Source organism: Rhinolophus ferrumequinum, chromosome 4, assembly GCF_004115265.2.
Source record: "Rhinolophus ferrumequinum isolate MPI-CBG mRhiFer1 chromosome 4, mRhiFer1_v1.p, whole genome shotgun sequence".
Taxonomy (NCBI): Eukaryota; Metazoa; Chordata; class Mammalia; order Chiroptera; family Rhinolophidae; genus Rhinolophus; species Rhinolophus ferrumequinum.
Window position 1 is genome coordinate 98,010,304 of NC_046287.1, and position 23,550 is coordinate 98,033,853.

General features: G+C 41.1%; 1 protein-coding gene across 1 annotated transcript in view; it reads left to right on the forward strand.

Moving 5' to 3' along the window:
- The window catches only part of ATP8A2 (ATPase phospholipid transporting 8A2), a 555,010-nt gene that overhangs the window by 78,785 nt on the left and 452,675 nt on the right, over positions 1-23,550 (forward strand). The window contains exon 2 of the mRNA XM_033104468.1: positions 5,545-5,689. Within this exon, the coding sequence (XP_032960359.1) occupies positions 5,545-5,689 (145 nt within the window). The remainder of the gene's footprint in view (positions 1-5,544; positions 5,690-23,550) is intronic.

Consider the following 23,550-nt stretch of genomic DNA (forward strand, 5'->3'; position numbering starts at 1 on the left):
CAGAGCTAGTTACAGAGGTGCTGCAAAAGGCCTTGCCGCTTTCATAGGTTTCTGATGTAGGAAGACTTGAGTATTGCCCAATAATTTCTGTGAGACAGTGAAAACTTCCTTTACCGGAAAATGGACTAGATGGGTCTTGAGCATCTTGGGCGTTTTGAACACTTTCATTTGAGTTAGAGAAAAATACTGCAGTTCAGAGGGAAGAATTTTGCTCCTATGTTACTGAAGGCAATGAAATGCTAGTGAACATTTGCCTTAACATTAACTCTTTTTTTGTGTGTTTAATTCTTTATTTGAGGTTCTTAACACCCTGGACCTATTTAGTTTATGCTAATATTTACTTACGTACTGGCGTATCATGTAAATGTTATAAAATAATAAATAATATATATTACCTTAATAATATTTATTAGATAGGAATAAATTTCAAAAACCCGTTAGGGGTTTTCCTTGTCTTTCTAAAACAGTCTCCATGGAATTAGTTTATGTCACCTGCCAGAGGGAGGTCTGTCATTGTTCCTGCTTTCAGTGACATTCTTATCACCACAAATACATTGTGTGTGAGTGAAATGATGAGAAATTTGGGTCATTCAGTAAAATGAAACACTACTCCCATGACACCAAGTGAGTGGGGATGAGATTCACAGGCAAGTTAGAGCCACAGAGTGGCAGAGGCCCGTGGAAGTGTTGCTGGTGGACGGTGAGAGGTACTGAGGCGTGTCCCTGTCCTTTTTTTTTTTTTAGTTTCAGGTGCACAAGAAAAAGTAATACTTAGACGTTTATCATTGTCCCCGTCCTTTTAAGTCCCTTTCCTGCTTCTGTGTGTCAAATGGCATGTACTGTAACTAGTCTGCTTTCTTCTGCTCCTTCCCTATTCTTCACTCATCCTTCTATGCACAGTCTCCTGGTGGGCATTTTCTGTCATCTATCTCTGTTTCTTAGGATTTTCTTCTTTCTATAATCCTGGCAGAAACTCTGAAGGGAGGAGGAGTCATTTATTTATTTAGCCAGTCATCTTCCAGCTACTTCTGGGCTTTTCCCAAACCAAGCAGCCTAAATATTGCCATAAAGACATTCCTCTGTCTGATCCAGCCTCCCTGTCAGGTGTGGCAACTCATGCACCTATGCCAGAGGCATCTAAAACTTTGGACACCCTGGGGGTGATCTGTAAGTGAATTGGTGTTTGTCCCCCCTGTTTAACTTGCTCATCTGTTACAGGAAAAAATAGGTTCTCTGTGTGTTCCCTTACAGTATTGGTTAGGATGTCTGGTTATGAATAATTTATAGAATGATTTAGGGGTGGCTCATGGAACCCAAGGACCTAAATACAGCTGAGATCAAGGAGGGGACGGTACCCAGAATCCAAAAGCTGTTGGGACCATTTCTGTTGCTCTCCACGCATCTGTTTCACCTTCATCTCAAAAGAAATTCCTTCTCTGCTTTCCTGCCCATTCAGTGGGTGGGGGATGGCCATTTGGAGACCTGTAGTATGTGTGTTAATAGGTCAGCCACATGCAGAGAACAGGTCCTCTACGTCCCATGTCACAGTTTCCAGAAGAGAGATTCTTAGGTGGACCTATCCCGAGCTAAGAGCGGTGATGGAAGAACGGGAAGGCACGATACAAGTCAAGTCTTTTGGTTCAGTGTCTGGGCAAGCATCTTTAGAAGGCACCCACTACATCAGCCCTTTGTTGTCCATTTGACATATACTCACACTTACAAACTGCCTACTATGTGCTAGGCATTATTTAGGATGACAGGGGTCCAGCCATGAACAAAACAAAGTCCCTGCCCTCATGGCCTTGGCTGTCAGCTGACTTTTCTGTATTTCCACTTGGCAACAGGACAAACTTTGTGCTTGTCCATTTGCCAACTCTTGTTTCTCTTTATTTCTCTTTTACTTTGGTTACTTTCTTAATAGGTATTTATTGAACTCCCCCTATCTGCTGACACTGTGCTTGTATACGTAGGGGAGTTGTAAGCATATACTCTCATTTTGTATGGTGGCATTTTCAAAATACATTAACTCAATTCATCTCATCAGTCTGAATTTGAAGCCTTAGTCATTATGTGCTTTGCTACACATTGAATAGCGTTTTCCTCAGGCAATACATTTGCAACAAATTTGTGTTATTTTGAAAATAGTAATGTTTGTCTCCAAGCAGGGGTGGGTCAGGATGAGGCCACGGAGGTAGAAGAAAGTTATGTGAGTCTTAGGAGGAAACTATAACTATTTCTACTTAGAATGAAATTCCACGTCTGGCTCTGTTGATAGAGAAAGATGAGCTGGCCTGATGCATGATGGGTATTTGGGAGCTCTTATTTCCCTTAATTCTGCCATCACTAATTGTTTGCGTCAATATTTTTTTCACCCCAATATTTATTATCCAACATTTAAATTCTTTTTTGGAAAAACTGTTGTTTCCATTCTTATTTCTATCAGTGATATTCCCCCTGTACCCCGCCCCCCCCCTCAGTCTTCTCCTCTTTAAATCCCAGTTATCTAATGTTTCTTCTTTTTTCTGGCCCACACATTCAATCAAAAAATAGTCTTGCAGATCTTTTGAGATGTTTGTCATGTTCATGTTTTCTTTTTTCTCCATTTAATTCATGCTTCTATCATCTTGCTTCTAGATTGTAGAATTAATTCCCTACCTGATTGCCTTATCTATAAATTCTCCCCTCTTTCTGTACACCACGGTCCGGTGCCCTTCTTTCTTGCTTAGAAACCTTCTGTGGCTTCATATGACCTTCAGGATCAAGTTCAAGCTGCTTCGTCCGGCATTTAAATCATCCACAGTCTGGCCACAGGCTATCTTCCTGAGCTTCCTTTCTTTCCTTTCTATCGTTCCCAGTGAGGACCCTTAGTGCTGTTCTTTGTTTGTTTTTTAATTGGCCCCTGACACTTTTTGTCTATTGGGCCTTTGCTTATGCTATCCTGGCAATTCCCTGGAATGTCCTCCCCTCTCCTAATATAGTGTCCCCCTACTTTAAGGCTCTTATATCTGTCCTCAGACTCTGTTCTCACTGGCTCCCCACACCAAACACAACAAGGCTGCTGACCTCTGACCCTCCTCAGCACCTTCCAACCCACTCTTAGTCACTTGGTGATAAACTGTATCACACTGGTAACCATGGTTACACTGGGTAACATTTTATTTTTAGTGTCTCTTTTTTTTTAATTTCTCTATTTTGCTTGTTCTACTGTTTTTGTGGGTTTTTTTTGTTAAAGTTTTCTTTTTTTTTCTGTTTGTTTTTAATTGGGGAATGTCGGGGAACATTTTTTTCCAGGGCCCATCAGCCCTAAGTCAAGTCGTCCTTCAATCTAGTTGGGGAGGACGCAGCTCACCATCCCATGGTGGGAATCCAACCGGCAACCCCGTTGTTCAGAGCTCCTGCTCTAACCACCTGAGCCATCCGGCTGCGCCTGGGTAACATTTTTGAGAACAGGAGCAAGATCTTTTGTTTTTGTGTTCCCCGCAGCGGCTAACAAGTGATTCTCAGCTGTGCCTACCCATTAGCAGCACTGAGTAGCTTTTAAAACAAAACAAAACAAAATCCACGAAGGTTGGACGCAGGAACTAGTGAGCTGTGAGAGCTTCTTCCGTGATAACAACATGCAGCCGGAAGAGGAGAGCGTTACGCGGACACTATCTCACACTGAACCACTGTGACGCACCCTGGAACAGCGTGGGGTTTGAGCCCTCTGTGCGATCACTGCATCTCCACCTGGAGAATTCAAAGTGACCCTTTAGAAGACTGGCGTAAAAATGGCTTAATTCAACCGGCATCCGAGTGCCCATTACGTGCCAGGCACTGTTCTGGGCGCTGAGGTAGTTCCTCCTGACCTGGAGCTCCTTGGCCATGGGAAGACAGACCATAAATAAATAATATCAGGTAATGATGGTAAATGCTAGGGAGAAAAACGAAGCGGGATAAATGGGCAGGGAGGAAAAGCAGATATTATATTTATATATATGAAACTAATATATATATATGTGTTTCAAAAATAAGTCAGGGAGCCCAAGCTGGCGGGCCAGCCAGTCGGGAAGTAGGAAGTCTTGTTCTCTGCTGCCCCTTGTGGATTAGCAGAGGGTTGAGCAGTGTCCTGTGGAGCCAGAGGGACCCTCGAGAGTGGGAGGCTGGAGAGGAGGCAGGGAGGATGTGAGAGTGGGGTCCTGTAACAAGGAGCAGCCCGGCACTGTGGACGCACGCCCGGCGCCCGGCTATGAGCAGTATTCAGGACAGTACGGTAGATCTCAATGACCAATTTTACGTTGTTGTCCCGCGGATGATAAGGATTACAGTAGGACTCTAATCACTTTAAAAATATGATACTTAAATAGCCCAAACTTTCTCTTTCAAAATGTTTCTGTGTCAATGAACATTCTTTGCAGCTGCGAAGTCGATGTTTATTGAAATGAGATGTCAGTTTCTTAAATAATATGCAACGTGCGTGTCTTTGATGGGTGAAAAGCATGGCAGATATTAGAGCAAATGTATATTTAAGGCAAAGGAGAGAAGGCTTCATCTGGAGGGCATTTATTTTTCTGTGATCCTTTACCTCAGGTGCCTCTTCCTGAAGGTCAGTTCTTGAGGCGGGGCCCTCCTACCGAGGGATCCTGCCTCATGGTTGGAGCTGTGGTTAAGGTCTGTGTATTCAGCAGTCTAGTAATAGACATATCACTATTCTCCACGCCTACACCTCCTTCAGTGAAGGAATGGGGAGGTTGAGCTCACCGGGAGAGGCTTGACCCTAGGACTGAAATGAAATCTGGAGATAGACGTGCTTGTGTCTTAACCACAGAAACAGTAACTCCAGCAATGAAATGAAAGATGACGCATCTGCCGGTAAACGGGGATTGGTAAAGCTACCGCCCTCAGGTTGCCAGGCATCTCTAGGGCGGAAAGCAGCTGGCCCATTCAAGGTAACGGTGCAGCAAGCCCTTCACACCGAGGTTTGGGAATTTCATTTTTATAGCTCGGAGCTGTGCTTCCGCCATCCCTTTCTGCGGTGACTGAATGCAGGGCACATCTCCTCTGCTGTCACCTCTCTGTTCCTGAACACAATCAAAGCCCAGAAAACCCTCGCGCGGAACTCAATCTCTGGGCCTAGAGGGGGCGCTCACAGGGCGGGAGGCTCTGGCCTCTGCTCTCCCCTCCCCGCGCCCTGCAGCAGGCAGCGCGCCCCTGGCCTGCGCGCCGGGCGCTGCAGCCAGCGGGAGGGGCAGAGGGAGCGCGGAGAGAGCGCAGGGGGGGCCGGGCGAGGCGTAGCCGTGTGGCTCTCACCCAGAGAGGCTCCCTCTGGGGCCCGGGGGACCAGCCGGTGGGGGTGGGGCACCGGGGAGGGGGCGGGGAGGAGCCGGGAGCAGCTGCGCGGCGGGTCTCCAGGGGAAGCCGAGGTACATAGGCGAGCCCTGCATCGCCCAGAGCATCCTTTCCCAGCTGGTGCCCGCCTGCCAGCAGCCGCGCTCGCTGCTGCTCTTGCCTGCTGGGGTGACTTCTTTGTGCTGTATTTTTTTTGTCCGCGCCTCTTTTCTGCAGGACCTGTTCGTCCTTCTTCGGGCTACAAGAAGGCAGATGATGAGATGTCCCGGGCCACGTCTGTTGGAGACCAGCTGGAGGCACCAGCCCGCACCATTTACCTCAACCAACCGCATCTCAACAAATTTCGTGACAACCAGATCAGGTAGGAGAAGGAGGCTGAGAGACACAAGAAGCAGTGAGTGCACAGCTGAGATGGGGCTCATCTTCCTCTCGTTAGCTTTTGCACGCCTCTAGCCAGCCCCCACCCCTGTCTGCTGCCTCCAGTTCCTTCTACTCCCCTCCCCGCCCCCCCCAGCCTTGAGCCTGGCAGTATATACCCGCGCTTCCAATGGGGTCATATGAATACAGCCCTTACCTTTCTGTCCTTTGCATCTGTTCTGTGCTCAGGCTGTCTGTGAGCCCCGAGGAAGTTTTTATTTTTATGTCCCTGACGAAAATGAGGTCTCATCTTTTCATCCCTGGGCTCCCTTCCAAGAATTCCCCCTCCTCCTGTTTTAAGCCAGTTGATAGCTCTTCTTAGCAATTTAAAGACCATGATGTGGGGAAGTGCTTTGTAAATGAATTCCACAGGTCACAAAGACTCACATTCACATCGAAATGGTCCAAGACATTTGTTAAAAGGTCTTTTTATTTGATGGAAAACTGACCAGAGTTAGCAGACGTTTAAGTGTCTACTTTTTTTCTGGCCACTGTGTCAGTTGCTTTAGCTATACTAGTTTCATAAATCCTCATAACTTCTTGAGGAAGGCATTATTACCTTCAGATCAGGAAACGGAGACAGAAAGATGTTAAATAATAAATCTATGGTCATATAGCTACTAAATGGCAGTGCTGGAAATAGAACCCAGCCTGTGTGATTACTAAGGCTCAAATTCTTTCTGCTGTGCAATGCTAGATCATTAGGCACGGGTGTGAGTACATTTTCAAATTTCATTAAACTTTCAGGCTTAGACAACTTTATCTCTGGGAGTGACTTTAGAGGATATAGTTCTGTGAGTGGTTCAGAACACCAAGTTCAGGTGTAGAGAAGTCAAGTGATTGGTCAGGTTACATAGAGATTATTGACAAGCCTGAATTCCAATTCTGTGTTCTTTCTAGAAAGCTCTGGCTAAAACTTTGCTGTTGTTATATGTTCACGTATTCCATTACAGCAGCAGCACATGTCAGGCTCCTTAGCCTGACATCTTTCTTTAGGAAGGTTTGGCTGTTGGACATAGTTGTAGCTTGATAGGATTTAGGGTAGAATAATGGTGCATATTATGTGGAGGTGAAACCTTCCTCTATTAAGGGAGTGTTAGGTTATCCAAGCTTTATTTTGGGTTTTAGGAATGACCAATACCCAGGCTTTATTTTGGGTTTTAGGGCATATTTTATACTTAAAAGTGTAGCTTAGAAGAATAGCTGAGGCCAAATTCAAGAATGAGTGGGTGGGTTTAAGATACAGAGCATCAACCACCATGAGTTACCACTTCACACACTAGGATGAACCTAATCAAAAAGAATGACAAGTGTTGACAAAGATGTGGAGGAATTGGAACCCTACTACTTGACTGACGGGAATGAGAAGTGGTGCAACTGCTATGGATAACGGTTTGGCAGTTCCTCAACAGGTTCAATGTAAGGTTACCATAGGACCCAGCAATTCAACTCCTAGGTACATATACCCAAGAGAAATGACAACATGTCCACACAAAAACTGTACACAAATGTTCACGGTACCATTATTCACAATCGCCAACAAGTAGAAATAATCCACATGTGTCAACTGATGAGTGAATGAATAAAATGTGGTCTATCCATACAATGGAATATTATTTGGCCAAAAAAGAAATGAAATACTGATGCATGCTACAACAGAGAAGAACCTTGAAAACATGATAAGTAAAAGAAGCCAGTAACAAAAGGCCTCAGGTTACAGGCATACCCCAGAGATATTGTGGGTTCAGTTCCAGACCACCACTACAAAGTATCACAATAAAGTGATTTGTAATCTTTTTGCTGGTGGAGCGTCGTCCATACAATCTGTAAAAAACACAACATCTGTGAAGTGCAATAAAACAAGGTATGCCTGCATATGATTCCATTTGTATGAAATATCCAGAAGAGGCCAATCTGTTGAGACATAAGATAGTTCAGTGGATGGTTCTTAGGGCTGGGGAAGGGAGAAGTGGTTGGGAGAAGGGGGAGTGACACCTAATGTGCATGGGGTTTCATTTGGGCTGATGGTTACACAACTCTGAATATACTTAAAATCACTTAGAATCTTACACTGCCTGTATCATTCCATTGCCTCATACTTTCTCATATGTGTTTCTACTGAACTACTTTTACAAAGATAACATTTCTTTTTAAAGTGATTTATATTGTATAAGGATATGGAATTGAAGAGTTACTTTTCTTTGTGAACGTTAGGGTATTTTCAAGTAGTATTTTTGCTTAGTTCCCATTTCTTTGATTTTGGTGTCCATTTGTGCATGCTGAAAGCTGGGAGAATGAAATAGAGGTCTTTGTTTTTGCCTAAATTCTCTAGTTTCCTTGGGAGGGGAAGAGTTGGAAAAGCCTTGGAAATGGGGCTACACAACCTGTTTGTAATCAAGACTCCACGCTGGCTTTTGACACTGATGTTTTTTATCAGTTGGAGAGATTTCAAGTGGCTACCTGTCTTATAGTTTGATTTGTACTTGTTTGGAGGGGAGGAATAAATATGGGAAAGCATGAAGGTTGGCTAGAAATAAAGTAGGTACATAGCAGTTATTCTGTTTAAAGCCTTGTGTAAGTGTGTAATTGAATTAGTTGACATATATTAAACATTACATTCATAGAATTTCTGAGGTCATGGCTTATACTGCGAGTGTAAGTTTCAGAATATGCTGAATAGGGTCTAAGAAATTAAAATGTGGCCCTTGCTGTTTCATAAAATGATGGTCTTGGAGTATTTGCTTCACCTAGACTGTGTATTTAAATAGGAATTACGAATGGTCATGTGACTCATAGTTAATTAAGGAATTTATTATAAAGCTTCTTGGCACTATTATAGTTTAAGGAGTTTACAAAGTGTTGAGCCACATTATTTTTGCACTTAATATTGCTGAAGTCAAGCTTTGTAAAAATATTGATTTTTAAAAATAAGGCTCTTTATCTTGGCCATGAATGTTTGCTATAAGTTGATCAAGCTATTCAAAGGAACATTTTCATAAGAGGGAGTTGATAAAGGGTTTCTTTTTCTTAGTATCATTTTTCTTGAGAAAAGGTTAATGGTTTTTCTTGGAGGCTGGGCATCCCACATTGTTTGCTTCTAAATTGAGGTTTTGGAAGAGAAGGGACCAGGTGGGACAGATGAGGTTGATGGAATTTTTTGGATGCTCTACACTGCAGGAGGCTGGTCCCCTCCGGAACAGAGTTTTCTCACCCTCCCCACTCCAGGCTCTTTCTGGCGAGGACTGTGGCAATGCTTGTGACTGATTTCATGAGCAACTGGCATTTTGAATTCAGGAAAGAGATCAACGTTTGCTAAAGAGGGAGGTGGGTGCTGAGTGTAGGGGGAGGTCAGAGAGGGGACGGTGTGGTAAATTCAGAGCTCGGATCACGGTCTAGGGTTAACATTTGGACGAGTGTATCCAAGAAAGAGGCTGGGTCTGGTGCGTAGGAGTGAGAAGGTCACCATTGAGGTTCACCGTGGCCTTGGCTCCCCCAGGGGAATGTGTGACCTGGAAACTCCAAATTCCAAGCAATTCTTTGAAATTTTGGGAGCATCTGTACCATGGAAATGGTTGTCTCTCCAAACTTTGTTCTCGTTCTTGACACTGAGATAATATCAGTGTTTGATCTGAAGCTGTGAGATGTTGGAAGTTTTCCATTACCGAAGCCAATACATTTGGATTATCATAATCATGGAGAAGCATGACATGGTCCTTTTCTCCTAGGCATTTGATTTTCTTGGGCCTTAACTGTGAAGACAATGACCTTTTCATCCTCTAGAAATAAATAATAATGAATGGAAAATTGCAATGCACATATATGTGTCTAGGATTGTGTATATGTCCACCTAACAAGATCCCTTTTTCCTGATGTATCCGATAATATCTCCTTTCAAATATTTTTAACAGCTTTATTGAAATATAGTTCACCCATCGAAAGTGTAGAGTTCAATGGTTTTTAGTATACGAGTATCCACAGATTTGTACAACAATCACCACAGTCAATTTTAGAACATTTCATTGCTTCAGAAAAATTCCTGTACTGTTCAGCTATCATCTCCCTCTTCCCCCAGCCCAAAGCAACCACTAATCTACTTTCTACCTGTATAGATTTCCCTGTTTTGGACATTTCATAGGAATGATATCATTTCCTTTTAAGTGTTTTAAGTTAAACATTAAACGCATATAAAAAAACTTGCTACTTAGAGGAAAGTGGTGGTTAATCTTGAATTTTGTGTACCTAACTTTTCAAAAACGTTTAAAGTTGCAAATGTTTTTTTTTTTTCCCTTCCAGAATATATCTTGAAATAATTTACCAATCAAAGGAATGGGCAATATTTATGTAATCATGATCAGGCTTATGTGGTCTTTTTATGTGATTATCAGCATGCCATTTGAAATAGTGACTTTCAAGGCGGTCAGGCCATTTTCTTCTGTGTTTGAAATGAGATCTTCAAAGCAGGGCAGGAATGTTTATAGATACTTACTTTGGAATGAGTCATTGGTTTCAAGTGGGAGTTTTACCTAGCAAAAATCTTCATGAAAGCAATAACGTGAGTTTGGTCCAGCTATTGCATTTCTCCCGGCTGGTTTTGTCTTAAAGAAAAGTTGCTGTCTCAGAATAATTTGTTGGTTTTGCCAAGATACGTTTCAAATAGAATTTTGCCTTTGCAGAAAGAGAATTGAGCACTGTGTGGTCAGTTTTACAGTCTCATTGTTTTATAATATGCCGGGATCCAAATGTTTGAGAGCGTATTTTTGTCTTCAGGAACAAAGAGAACAAAGTCATCTTCCAAAACCCTCTGTGCGTGAACTGTGGTGACAGATGATATGTACAGTACGAGATCTAATATCAAATACTGTGGAGAGAAGTGATTCCCCTCTCAGTGTTCACAGCTGCAGAATTTAGGTAGGATGTGGTCTTAACGCTTAGGCTGCTTACAACTTAAAGAAGCAATACCAAGATCCTAGTAACTAACAGTCAACTTCCGTTTGATTCACGTAAAGATTGGTGTTTTAAAAACCAAGGTTTACATATCTCATTTGAGACGGCTATCCTTGTCAAGGTTGGCAAAAGTAAACATGTATAAAAACCCTTATCAATCAAGAGCCAGGGGTTATGCTGAAAGCATTCCATTTACCCACCTTATGCAGTCTCAAGATTTTCTTCTGTGTACACTGTTTTTATTTATCTGTTTATATATTTTAATAAAAATTGTGTGTATTTAAGGTACACAACATGATGATTTGATATATATGTACAGTCAAACTCATTAACATACGAGGTCAGACAATTCAGTTCGAAACTCATCTTAGAAAAAGTGCTATATACCTCATTGCTGAATGTCACTGTGGTCACCTTCCAAGTACTCCCTGTGGGGAGCTGTGCTCTGATGCCAGTGCCTAGTCCAACCTTTCAAATAATTTTGGAACTCTTTTTCTGGAATGGCCATTAGAGCTGTTGTCGTATTACCTTTGATGTCCTGAATGTCATCAAAATGTCTTCCTTTTATTATGTCCTTTGTCTTTGGGTAAAGAAAGAAGTCACTGGGGGCCAGATCAGGTGAGTAGGGAGGGTGTTTCAATACAGTTATTTGTTTACTGGCTAAAAACTCCCTCATAGACAGTGCCGTGTAAGCTGGTGCATGGTTGTGATGCAAGAGCCATGAATTGCTGGCGAAAAGTTCAGGTTGTTTTTATTGGGCTTTTTCATGCAGCCTTTTCAGCACTTCCAAATAGTAAACTTGGTTAACTGTGTGTCCATTTGGTACAAATTCATAATGAAGTTCAGGTTGTTTTTATTGGGCTTTTTCATGCAGCCTTTTCAACACTTCCAAATAGTAAACTTGGTTAACTGTGTGTCCATTTGGTACAAATTCATAATGAATAATCCCTCTGATCTCAAAAAAGTTTAGCAACATCATTGCAATAAGTTTGGGAACTACATTCTCAGACCTCGTATAATCTCACATTCAGTCCCTTAAAATTAGAGGCAGGTATACTTGGTTAATCTCCAAACCATACACTCCTGTTGTCCTGTATTTTCTGAACATGAATGTCACAGCTTATTGAGAGTCCTTAATGTGTACATACCAGCAGCAATTGATGCCATAAAAGATCTGTGAGTAGCACTTTTATCAGGTTTATACCCCTCGACAAGGCATCTTGCAGATAAAAAATTCGTATTGGGGGACCTTTGGCACTGTGTGCTTCAGGTAACCATTAAACACATGAGCTTTCTTGAAATGTATTTTTAGAAACGGAAAAGCATGTCAGCCTTAGGCCAGTTTTGTATTTGATGTTTGTAAGGAAACAGCGAATGTCTAGAACGGACTCGCACACGATGATTTCTTTATCAAGTTGACCCTTGTGCGAGTGGATATGGAGCGTATTTTGAATTGACCAAAGAAACATCGATCCATTCCCATTCATGAAGACAGGTAAAGGCGTTTGGTTTGAGAGTTCTAGTCAGTAACTGTTGCCCCTCTCCCGTGTTCCCAAATTCTGTTAACTCTTATTGTCATCTATGAACTTGTGAGCACTTCTGAGTCTTACGGAGAAACAGAATTAAACATCAGGATTTGTGAGAAACACAAGTTAAAATTTAACCAGAATTGGAGGAGACTAAGAAGATCCAGCGTTGGTTCTGAATCAGATCTTAGAACAGAAAAAGTATATTGGTGGAAAAGTTGGTGAACGTTGAGTACTCTCTGTAATTGCAGTAGTATTGTGCCAACATTGTTTAGTCAGTTTTCATCATCAAACTACGGTGATATAAAATACTAACATTTTGGGGAGACTGGGTGAAGGGTATATGGCCGCTCTCTGTACCATTTTTGCAACTCTTCTGTAAGTATCAACTTACCTCAAAATAAAAATATTTTAAAAATTAACCAGAAGTATCTGGGAGAGTAGGAATAAATGCTAAACTTGTTTGTCTTTCTGTGAGGTGCCTTGGGAACTGCTTGGGTCCTTCGGTGGAGTCCAAGGAGATGGGACCAGTATCTTCACCTGCTTATTATGCTAGGTAGATGGGAAAACACCCACTCTCTGGGTGTCAAATGATGTTCCCTTGGATGGCAACAAGAAGAGTGTTTGCTCAATGTCTGATCTAGTTGTATAGAAGTTGAAAAAGTAGGCAACAGTGTGGACTGCAGAAAATTCTGTGGTCAGAGTTTAGTCATGTGAGCTTTTGTGTCGTTGTCTAAAGTAGTATCTAAGTATGTGTTCTACTACTTCCGGCTGAGCCACTCAACAGACAGCAAAAGCTTATGCAGAAACGCTAATCAGCAACCTTGCAAGAGCGACAATGCTCCGAGAGAACAAAAGGAGAGGTCTGACCATTGTTGGGATGCAGGGATGTTCTACAAAGACATTTGCTGAAATCCATGAGGTTGGGTTTGATCATTTACATGCTGGTTTGTCCTTTTCTCTGAAATGTAAGCCAGCTCTTCAAAACTTAAATCGTAGGTTTTCAGCTACCCTTATTATTTTATGTTAGCTACGGTTAAAAAGGTTGGGGTTGCATTTGGGATGTTGTTGGTTGTTCTAAGGGATTATTCTGTCTGTGTTCAGTATTTGTTACGTGTACCGCCACTCGAAGGCGACTGGACAGTGTCAGCTGGTTTCAGCTTTCAGTGCTCCTGAGACACGACATCAGCTTGAGAGTGGGCCTGGCGCTGGCCCACAAGTTCTGTATCTGCATCGTGGGCTGCAAACTCTTTTGGTCACATGTCCCATCAGTAAGACTTTTTGCCATGAACCTTTAATATGTATATTTAAATACACCTTACTGTCATTAGTTATTTCAAAGCCCAATATGTATTTACCAAGAGTTTCAGTTAAGAATTATGGCTGTTAATCCATATTGTTAATACTATTCTTGATCGTTTTGAATATTTTGGGCTGACTTATCCGATTTGGTTAAATTATTCTAATGTTTAGCAGAGTGAACTGGTTTTGCAGAGCTTTTATTAGGGATAGAAGTGTCAATTCTGCATTTTTTAAATTAGCTTGCTATGTGCTTATTTTCAGTCTGTGGTTTTATGGCACGATTCTTAAACCACTTGTTTTTTGGGGGAGGGTTAGTTTAGTTGAAATTGGATAGATTAATTTGTAAATCCACCTTGCAGGACATAGAAACTGAAATATGTAGTAAGAAGCAGACAGAACAGACAGGGGAGGGTACTACTGCTACTCCCCGTTTTAGTCATCTCAGGCTGTCAGAACAAAGTATGTACATGGGGGATCTTAAACAACAGAAATTTATTTTCTCACAGCTCCAGAGGCTGGTGGTCCAAGAGTAGGGTGCCAGTGTGGTCGGGTGCTGGTGAAGACTTTCTTCCTGGTTTGCAGACATGGTAAAGAGAAGCCTAGCTCTCTGGTGTTTCTTCTTCTAAGGACACTCACCAATCCCATTAGGGAGCGGGGCGTTCTCATGACCTCATCCCACCTTAGTCACCTCCCTGGGGCCCCATGTCCAAGTCCTGTCACACTGAAGGTTAGAGGACTTACTTTTCAGGGGGCACAATTCAGTCCATAGCACCCCCCACCATTAAGAGCTTCCCCTCCAACCGTGTTATATAGGACCATGTGGGAGCACCAGTGTCCATCCAGTCAATAAATGTTATTAAAGCTTAGTGTTTTGAGGGACATGTACATATAAACTCTCATAACTTCTTCCCACACCTCACTTGGGAGCTCCCTGCTTTACAGTCTCTTCTTTGGAGGAAAACTATCTGGTCTGACCCCATCCAACTTTGACTTTGGCTTCAGCAGCACTGAGACTGATCACGTTAAGGAGACTTAGCACCATTTCTAACCCTATGTTCAGTATGTACTAGGAAGGCATTTCAGTCCCCTTCTGTCACGAGTGATGAATTGGGGCTGGGTGATTAGTTGCAGCTGTGCAGGGCTAGTAGGGTAGCACACTGGAGGAAATCTGCTGGCAGGTGACCAGTGAACTGCGATGGAAGGTGAGTAGAGGCCAGCCTGAAAGATAAGGGGTGGCTCCTGTGGGGAGGACATCTAGACACGGGGAACAGCAAGGTCTGACAATTAAGTTCACCACCTTGTTGTAACGATATTGCTAGCCTTTTTTGAATCAAAGGGATTATTCATTATGAATTTGTACCAAGTGGACAAACAGTTAACCGAGTTTACTATTTGCAAGCGCTGAAAAGCCTGCGTGAAAAAGTTAGACGACCTGCACTTTTTACCAACAATTCGTGGCTCTTGCACCACGACAATGCACCAGCTCACATGACATTGTCTGTGAGAGAGTTTTTAGCCAGTAAACAAATAACCGTATTGGAACACCCTCCCTACTCACCTGATCTTGGCCTCCAATGACTTCTTTCTTTACCCGAAGATAAAGGAAATATTGAAAGGAAGACATTTTGATGACATTCAGGATATCAAGGGTAACACAACGACAGCGCTGATGGCCATTCCAGAAAAAGAGTTCCAAAATTGCTTTGAAGGGTAGACCAGGTGCTGGCATGCTGCATAGCTTCCCAAGGGGAGTACTTCGAAGGTGACCGTAGTGATATTCAGCAATGAGGTATGCAGCACTTTTTCTAGGATGAGTTCGCGAACTTAATTGTTTGAACGCCTATGCAAAGGTACCGAAGATGAGAAGAGCAAGTGTGTGCCTTTCCAGAAACGATGTGGAGGAAGTCAGGGCTGATGGGTGACGTGGTATGAGAGGCCAGGCTCCTGGAAATAGGTTAGCTGTCGCCAGGAAAGCTGTTAAAGAGGCAAGTGACAACATTATATTTGTGTTTGAGATCCTTCTGGCTGTGGCGTGTGTGTGTGTGTGAGTGTGTGTGTATGTGTGCGCGCGTGTCCACATGCTGTGCGTCTGGCTGTTGTGATTGTCCAGGGAGAGGTGTCAGGCTGTAATGTTGTAGGAGAAGAAAAAGTCACTAGGGGGGGCTAGATGTGGGGCTGAGTGAATGGAGGAATAGGTAAGCTTGGTTCCTAGGGTTTCAGTTTTGGGCACAGGGAAAGTGGTGACACTGTTTCTTGTACTTCTGAGGAATTTTTAAAAAACTATTTTGAACAGTGAGTTGGAGCAGGGTCATTGACTTCAAAAAAGTGCACACCCTCATTTTACCCCAGTATTAGAGAACCACAGGGGACCAGAGGTATCCGGTAACTTCTGGTGGCTGTCACGAAGGTGATATTTTTGTCCCCCTTTTCCAGCAAGGTGGGAGCAGCACTAGCTCTACTGGAAAGACACCCCAATTTTTGACAGATTTTTTTTTTTCCCCTGCCTCTAGATATGGTTGATTCTAGGATACTTGACTTAGTAAACAGGAACTGTAATAATGTCATACCGTACAGGGAGGTAAGACTTAGATGAGAACATGTTTGTAACCCAAAGCACAGTATTAGATGTACTGGTGTCCAAAGAGTGGCGGATAATCTAGACTAGTTATTATTAACATTGTTCTTTTATCCAACTCGTGTTGCTCACGATCCAATTATTTGATAAGCTTTCATTGATAAAAAATGTTTGATAAAACATTCATTGATAAGCTAGAATTGGGGGGGAAAGGGAAATGTACCTGAGTGTTATCACCCTCTGCAAGGACGTAGAGTTTCTGGACAGTAAATATGCAGGCTAAAGCATAACAAGGTAAATTTGGGTGCTAGGGGCTTTTGTGTATATTTTTCAGCCTGCAGCTTCTACAAGCACGTATGCTGGACTGAGAGCATAAGACAGGGCTGAGAGGTGTTCAAGTGTGTGTGCATATTGTTGGTAAATCAAGAAATTGGCTTCTCCTTTTGGGGTATTGAGAGAACAAAGCTGGGTGTAAATCCACATTAAATTCGTCATGAGTTCCCCTCGCAACCCAACGCCAACTAAGATTCTTCACCATAAAATGTTGAGAATCTTAAACTTGGTCCAAATGAGTGAGTGGAATGTTATTGAATTGTAAATATAGAATCTGTATGTTTCTCTCTCCCACTCTTTCTTCCCCCCCCTTCCTTTCTTGTTTTGGGTTGTCAGCTTTTCAGCCATTCGGACTCTGCTTTGAGTTTTGCTAAGGAATTTGGCACTGTGCATAATATTTAATCTGAATACTTAATTGTAGAGTCAGTTATATAAATGGTCTTAAAATCATCCAATCAAAAATATTATTTCCTTTTTTCTATTCCAGGAAAGGGTGGAGGTTTTGAAAGTCTTATTTTCTAGCACATGAAATGTGTTACCAAGCTCTGACAATGTGAAAATAGAGGTCTGCATTTTTTTAATTTATTTATTTATTTATTTTTTATTTTTAATTTATTGGGGTGACAATTGTTAGTATAATTACATAGATTTCAGGTGTGCAATTCTGTATCACATCATCCAGAAGTCACACTGTGTGTTCACCACCCAGAGTCAGCTCCCCTTCCATCACCATACATTTGATCCCCCTCACCCTCATCCCCCACCCCCCAACCCCCTTACCCTCTGGTAACCACCAAATTACGTTCCCCAGATTAATTTTCAAACCCCGTGGCCATCCTGTGGTCACCAACTGCCCTCCAATCCCCTCACCCTCCCCCCCATCCCCCACCCCTCCCGCCCATCTAGCAACCCTCAGTTTTTCCTCATTGTCTCCCAAACTGTTTCTGATTAGTTCATTCACTTATTCTTTTCTTTAGAATCCGCAAATAAGTGAGATCATATGGTACTTATCTTTCTCTGTCTGACTTATTTCACTTAACATAATGAGGTCTGCATTTTAAAACAATAAGTCTGTTTGCTGAATTGTGTCATAATTACTTCCCTGGTATTTAATCTTTATTAAAACTGCCTCATATTAATTTTTAATGTTAACTTTACAAATTAGAGTTTATTAATCATTCTAGTGTTAATACATCAGAGTAAACTGAATGATTTCATGTAACGACTTATGCCAAAGACAGACAGAAACATTAACTTCTCTTGGTATTACTGTTTTGCCTAACAGCTGTCACACAGTTTCTTTGCCACTCGTATTTCAATAAAGTTTTGTTCACTGTACATGCTTAGGCATTGCAGGAGAAGTAATTTTAAGTAACGCTGTGTGTGTGTGTGTGTGTGTGTGTACCACAGTTATTCTCTAAATGGAGGTCTTGATGTGGCTTAGCCATATTTATAAGCCAAACGTTGTAAGTAGTATAAAATCAAGGAATTCTAAAACAAAAAATAACGTAATGGGAGCTCCCTGCTGATGTGTTCACTTATCTTCTTCCACCATTCTGTATAAATGTGTACAAAACTCTTACATAAGGCTTATGATTCATTTGGTGAACGTCTGTCTCCACTGGGAACTTATTAATTCACCTTGTAAAACATTCTAGCCCATGCTTAGCTGATGTGGAAAGTTCTTTCTTTACACTGAGGCTACCTATGATTTCTACACATAAAAAGCAGCAATTGAGCCATAAGCAGCAGTAAATATTTTTAATCACCATGACAAAAAATGAATTCTGATGTTACGTTTGAATTAGTGTTCATGAACTGTCATGCATTTGATAGTGCTCTCAATGATTTGTGTAACAGTCATAGACTTATTTATAGAGAAGAGCTTTTTAGTACTGTCCCAGGGAGGACGTCTGGTCTCCTGGGGTGCTGGGTTTTCTACCATATCCTTGCAAAAGAGGGTGTTTTCTTATTTAATGAAGTTGATTGGTGACTGCTTTAATTTACATTGCTTCTATACTCAACAAAAATTTAAATGCGGGTTGGAGACAGTTTTTATATTTTTGCCCTTAAAAGTGTACTTCCCAAACTCCAAAACTACATGTTCATATGTATAAATTTTGAGGAAATGTTGAGAAAGCTGGAGGCTGTCAGTCAACTGACTGACAATATTTTCATGGGTTTTTCTTCCAGTTTCTGAGGACTATGTATTTCTAGTTTTGCGATCCATTTGCTAGTATTTTCTCTGGATTATTCATGGATGTGGTATAGTGTTCCAAAAAAATGTTTTTTATCACGTGTCATACATTTAACTAGACAAGAAGTTATTTTTAATGCAATGCTAGCATTTGCTGTAGAGTAAAATAAGTGTTTTATAGAAACCAATCCACTATATTTAAGGATTTTGGAATAGTGAATTGCTTTATAAGAAAGTTAGCTGACTTTGATTTTAAATCATAATGCTTTTTATATAAATGGCTTGAAAATTGCTATTTATATACAATTGATTTAACATTCTTCATAGCTAAATATGTTTTCTCACATAGCAATTGAAGATAAATTGATTATGAATCATGTTTTTCTGAACTCTTGTGCGAAGGAACCTCATAAATTTTTTATATTTTGAGGCAATACCATGAGAAAAAAGGAATGCAATAAGAATGTCTAGCCTTTTAAAGAAACTCATTACTTTATGAAATACATTGAATATTTTAGAAATTAGAACAGCATAAAAATGGGTCCACATCTATCCATGGAATAATAATATTTATAACATAATGAATAGAGCTGTGGTTGAGTTCTGTAGGAGTGCTCGAATGATATAGTAACTTCTAAAGTGTATTTTCTGCTGAATAAGACTTTAAAGATAGTCTCTGGCTATAAAGTGAATTGTCTCTAAACCTCTTTTGCCAAGGTTTATTTATGGACCCCATAAAATTATCAAATACATTCTTGTGGAATCTGCAAAATGATATCAGTGCTGACTTTTACTTTGCCCTTCAATTCCTGTTCTTGTCGCGTTTGCACTCCACAGGCTGTCATGTACTTCTCATTTCCTGTTGCATTTAAAGGTAACTTGGTTGGCGAGACCATGATATATAGATTTTTTTTTTTTTTAAAACAAAAACCCTACATTGCATAAGAAAAACCTTGGTTTATTTAGTCTGGACGGGGTTCTGATTTCTGTTAGAAGCTAGCACTCCAGGTGATTTTGTTGAAGGTGGCCTTCATTGTCACCGCCATCCTAGTGCATATTCCACAGGCTTATTGTGACGATTAAGTGAGTTAATATACGCAAAGCACATTGAACAGTGCCTGGCTGAGCGCTTTATACAGTTTGATGTTACTGTCATTTACATTTTGGACTGTATGTTTGGCAATAACTTTCCCACCAAACTTGGTACATATCACTTGAGTTAAAAAAACAAACCGAGTCTGAATTGCCTCAGTCGAAATTAAAAGGTAAAGTGCAAATTGAGTAGGATGAGTACGTTTAATGAACAAATTACATTTTCTTTTGGTAGCAACCTGATTTTTGAGATTAATTTTAGTATTCGCCTGAGGTTATCATGGAGAAATTTAAATTAAGTATTTATTAGAAAAGTGGTAATGGGAAAAAAATAATGGGAAAATCTTTTTTGTTTTTAATAGCCAGCGAAGGAAGGCAATTAGGTAAAGGAAAGGGGGCAAAGCAAACCTGGTTATGAGTCTTGGCTCTCCCAGCTGAATGAGCTTTTCCAGTAATTTCTCTGAGCGTTCATTTTCCCACGTGTCCGATGGGAAGCATACTTCTCTTGCAGGCTTGTTGTGATGCTAAATGAAGTTACAAATGCGAAACTGTCTAGACCATAATGCGCCACGCATATTGTACGTCTCGTCTTCCATAACAGGTCAGAGGGGCTTATGGCTCTTTTTCTCTTTTCAGTGCGGCAAATGCATACACATAAAGTTTCCCATCTTAACCATTTGAAGCACACAGCTCAGTGGCATTGAGTACATTCATGTTGTGCTGCCATCACCACCATCCATCTCCCGAACGCTCTCCATTTCTCCCAAGCTGAGACTTTATGTCCATTAAATAGCTCCCCAGTCCCTCATTTCCCCAGCTCTAGGCAATCAGCAGTCTACTTTCTGCCTCTATGAATCTGGCTCCTCTAGGGACCTCATATAATAGTGTAATTGCTCTTTGAAATAGTAAATCTCCATCATTATGGGGAGTTTCAGTGCTCTGTCAAGCTGTCATTTTTTATGGCATCCCTTTAAATCCTCTATGCTTTGTCTTACATCTTGCTGTGTACCACAGCAAGCGCCATTTTAAAACAATGGTATAAAAATGTAAAGCAAGTTCAGATGACTTGTTTTTCCTCCCCATGTCTGCAGTGTGGTCAAACTCACCACACCCATTTTCTCTGATGGTCTTAAGGAAAAGCTGGGCCATTCCAGGGCCCGGAGGGCTGAAGGAGAAGCGTGGTGGGGATGTGTGGGGTTTTAGACCAGATCTGACTCATCAAGAAGTAGATGGCTTCTACTGCCCCGGTTCAGGCTCTCATTTGTCCACTTCTAAGGTGGCGCCCTGGCTCTATGCCCATATCCTTCCCAAGTGGTTTCACGCTAAATCAGTGAAGGCGCTGTGGTTCTTCCTGTTCAGTGACCATTGCTCCTTTTATTTTGTCTTCGGTAAGATTCCCAAGGCCATTGTCGTTCTGTCCCAGGCTTACAGTTCCATCTCCCCACTGTCCTCTTCCTGTGTTGTAGCTGCACGGAGTCACCTACGGGTCCTTTCATCACGGTACTTTCCCTAGAATGTTCCCTTTTGCCTACAAAGTGTTTCCTCTTGGTGTGCTCTGTCTTTTAAGGCTCAGGTCTTAGATCTCTTAAGAAACATTTTCTTCCTTGTCCTGCATCCCCGCCCTTTGCGGGTTGAGCCATCCCTTCCTGTGCTGCAGAGTTGCCCAGACTTTTCTGTTGTGCAACTTAGCATGTCGCATCACATCTATTTTTATGTCTCCAGCTCTGCTGTATCATCCTTGATGGCAAAGCCTGTCTGCTTTATCTTGCCTTCTCCCCAGCACCAAGCATAGTTCCTAGCCAATAGGAAGCATAAAGTCTTTGCTGAATGACTTTGCTCAACTGGTGAAGGTCAGACTTGTACCGAAAATGGGAATTGGCTTAACACGTTGTTCTAAGATTTCTTTCACATTTAATTGCTTATTGAACAAAGTAGAAACCCCAAAGCAGATACTCAGGCCTCAGAAATTGATGTATTGTGTGGTTTTGATGTTGTGCTTTTATATAGAAAGTACTCTTGAAAGGGGGTCGCTGAGTTAAATGCTTTTAATGCAGTTCTTCAGATATAACAGATTGATATCTGCCCACAAATGCAGGTGCCTTTGGGGTTCATGTGATAGCTGGCATCCTTCGTCGTTTATATCAACTGAAATTTAAACTTTGTTTATTCGACAAATTTATTTTTGGTACCTAGTATACACCAGTTGTGGGGTTTGCCGTTGGGGATATGATGGTGGAAAACCAAGAGCTCTGCATTTGTGATTCTGATCATCTTTTTACTCTTTTTCTCATCTTTTCTCATACTTCTTTTTAACTTTTTGGGTCAGTTTGAGTAAAGAAGATGTCTTCAAGTACATGTGTTATCCATTGGCATTGGGACATATAAATGGGCAGACACATGCAAAGAAGATGAAACGGAATCATCTTTTTATACCACATACAAAAATAAACTCAGAATGGATTAAAGACTTAAATATAAGACCTGAAACTATAAAAATCCTAGAAGAAAACAGGCAGTAAACCCTCTGATCATTTTCAGCAAAATTTTTTGGGATATATGTCCCTGTGCAAAGGCAATGAAAGAAAAAATAAACAAACGGGACTACGTCAAGCTAAAAAGCTTTTCAATGTGAAGGAAACCATCATCAAGATGAAAAGACAGCTTAATAAATGGGAGAATATATTTGCAAATGATATATTCTATAAGGGGTTAATATCAAAAACATATACAGAAGTCATACAACTCAACATAAAAAATAACAATCCAATTAAATAAATGGGCAGAGGATCTGAATAGACATTTCTCCAAAGAGGACATACAGATGGCTAATAGACACATGACAAGATTTTCAACATCACTAATCATTAGGGAAATGCAAATCAAAGCCATGAGATATCACCTCACACCTGTCAGAATGGCTATTATAAAAAAAGAAGAAATAACAAGTATTGGCAAGGATGTAGAGAAAAGGGAACCCTTGTGCACTGTTGGCAGAATGTAAATTGGTGCAGCCACTATGGAAAATAGTATGGAGGTTCCTCAAAAACAAATAGAACTACTTTATGACCCAGCAGTACCATTTCTGGGTATTTATCTGAACAAAATGCAAACGATAATTCAAAAAGACATATGCATCCCTATGTTCATTGCAGCATATTTACAATAGCCAAGATATGGAAGCAATGTAGGTGTCCATCAATAGATGACTGGATAAAGAAGATGTCACACACACACACACACACACACACACACACACACACACACTGGAATATTACTCAACCAAAAAAAAGAATGAAATGTTGCTATTTGCGACAACATGGATAGAACTAGAGAGTATCATGTTAAGTGGCATAAATCAGAGAGAGAAAGACAAACAGCATATGATTTCACTTAAATGTGGAATCTAAAAAACAAAACAAACAAACAAACAAAATGAAATGTAAACACATTGATAGATGCAGAGAACAAACTGATAATTGCCAGAGGGGAGAGGGAGGGGATTGGGAGGAAAAGGGGAAGGGAATTAAGAAGTAGAAAGCCCAGTTATAAAATAAGTCACAGGGCTGTAATGTACAGTGCAGGGAGTAGAGTCAATAAGATGGTGATAACTGTGTGCGGTGACAGATTGGTACTAGACTTCTCGCGGGGATCACTTTGTAAGGTATATAAATGTCCAATCACTGTGTTGTACACCTGACGCTAATATAATATTGAATATCAACTATCATGGAAAACAAATGAAAAAGTCTTCAGTTGAACTAAGTTCTAAGCAATTGCTGTGATTGCTATTTAATTTTTAAAGATTCTATATGTGCTTCACACTAGCACATTTTTGT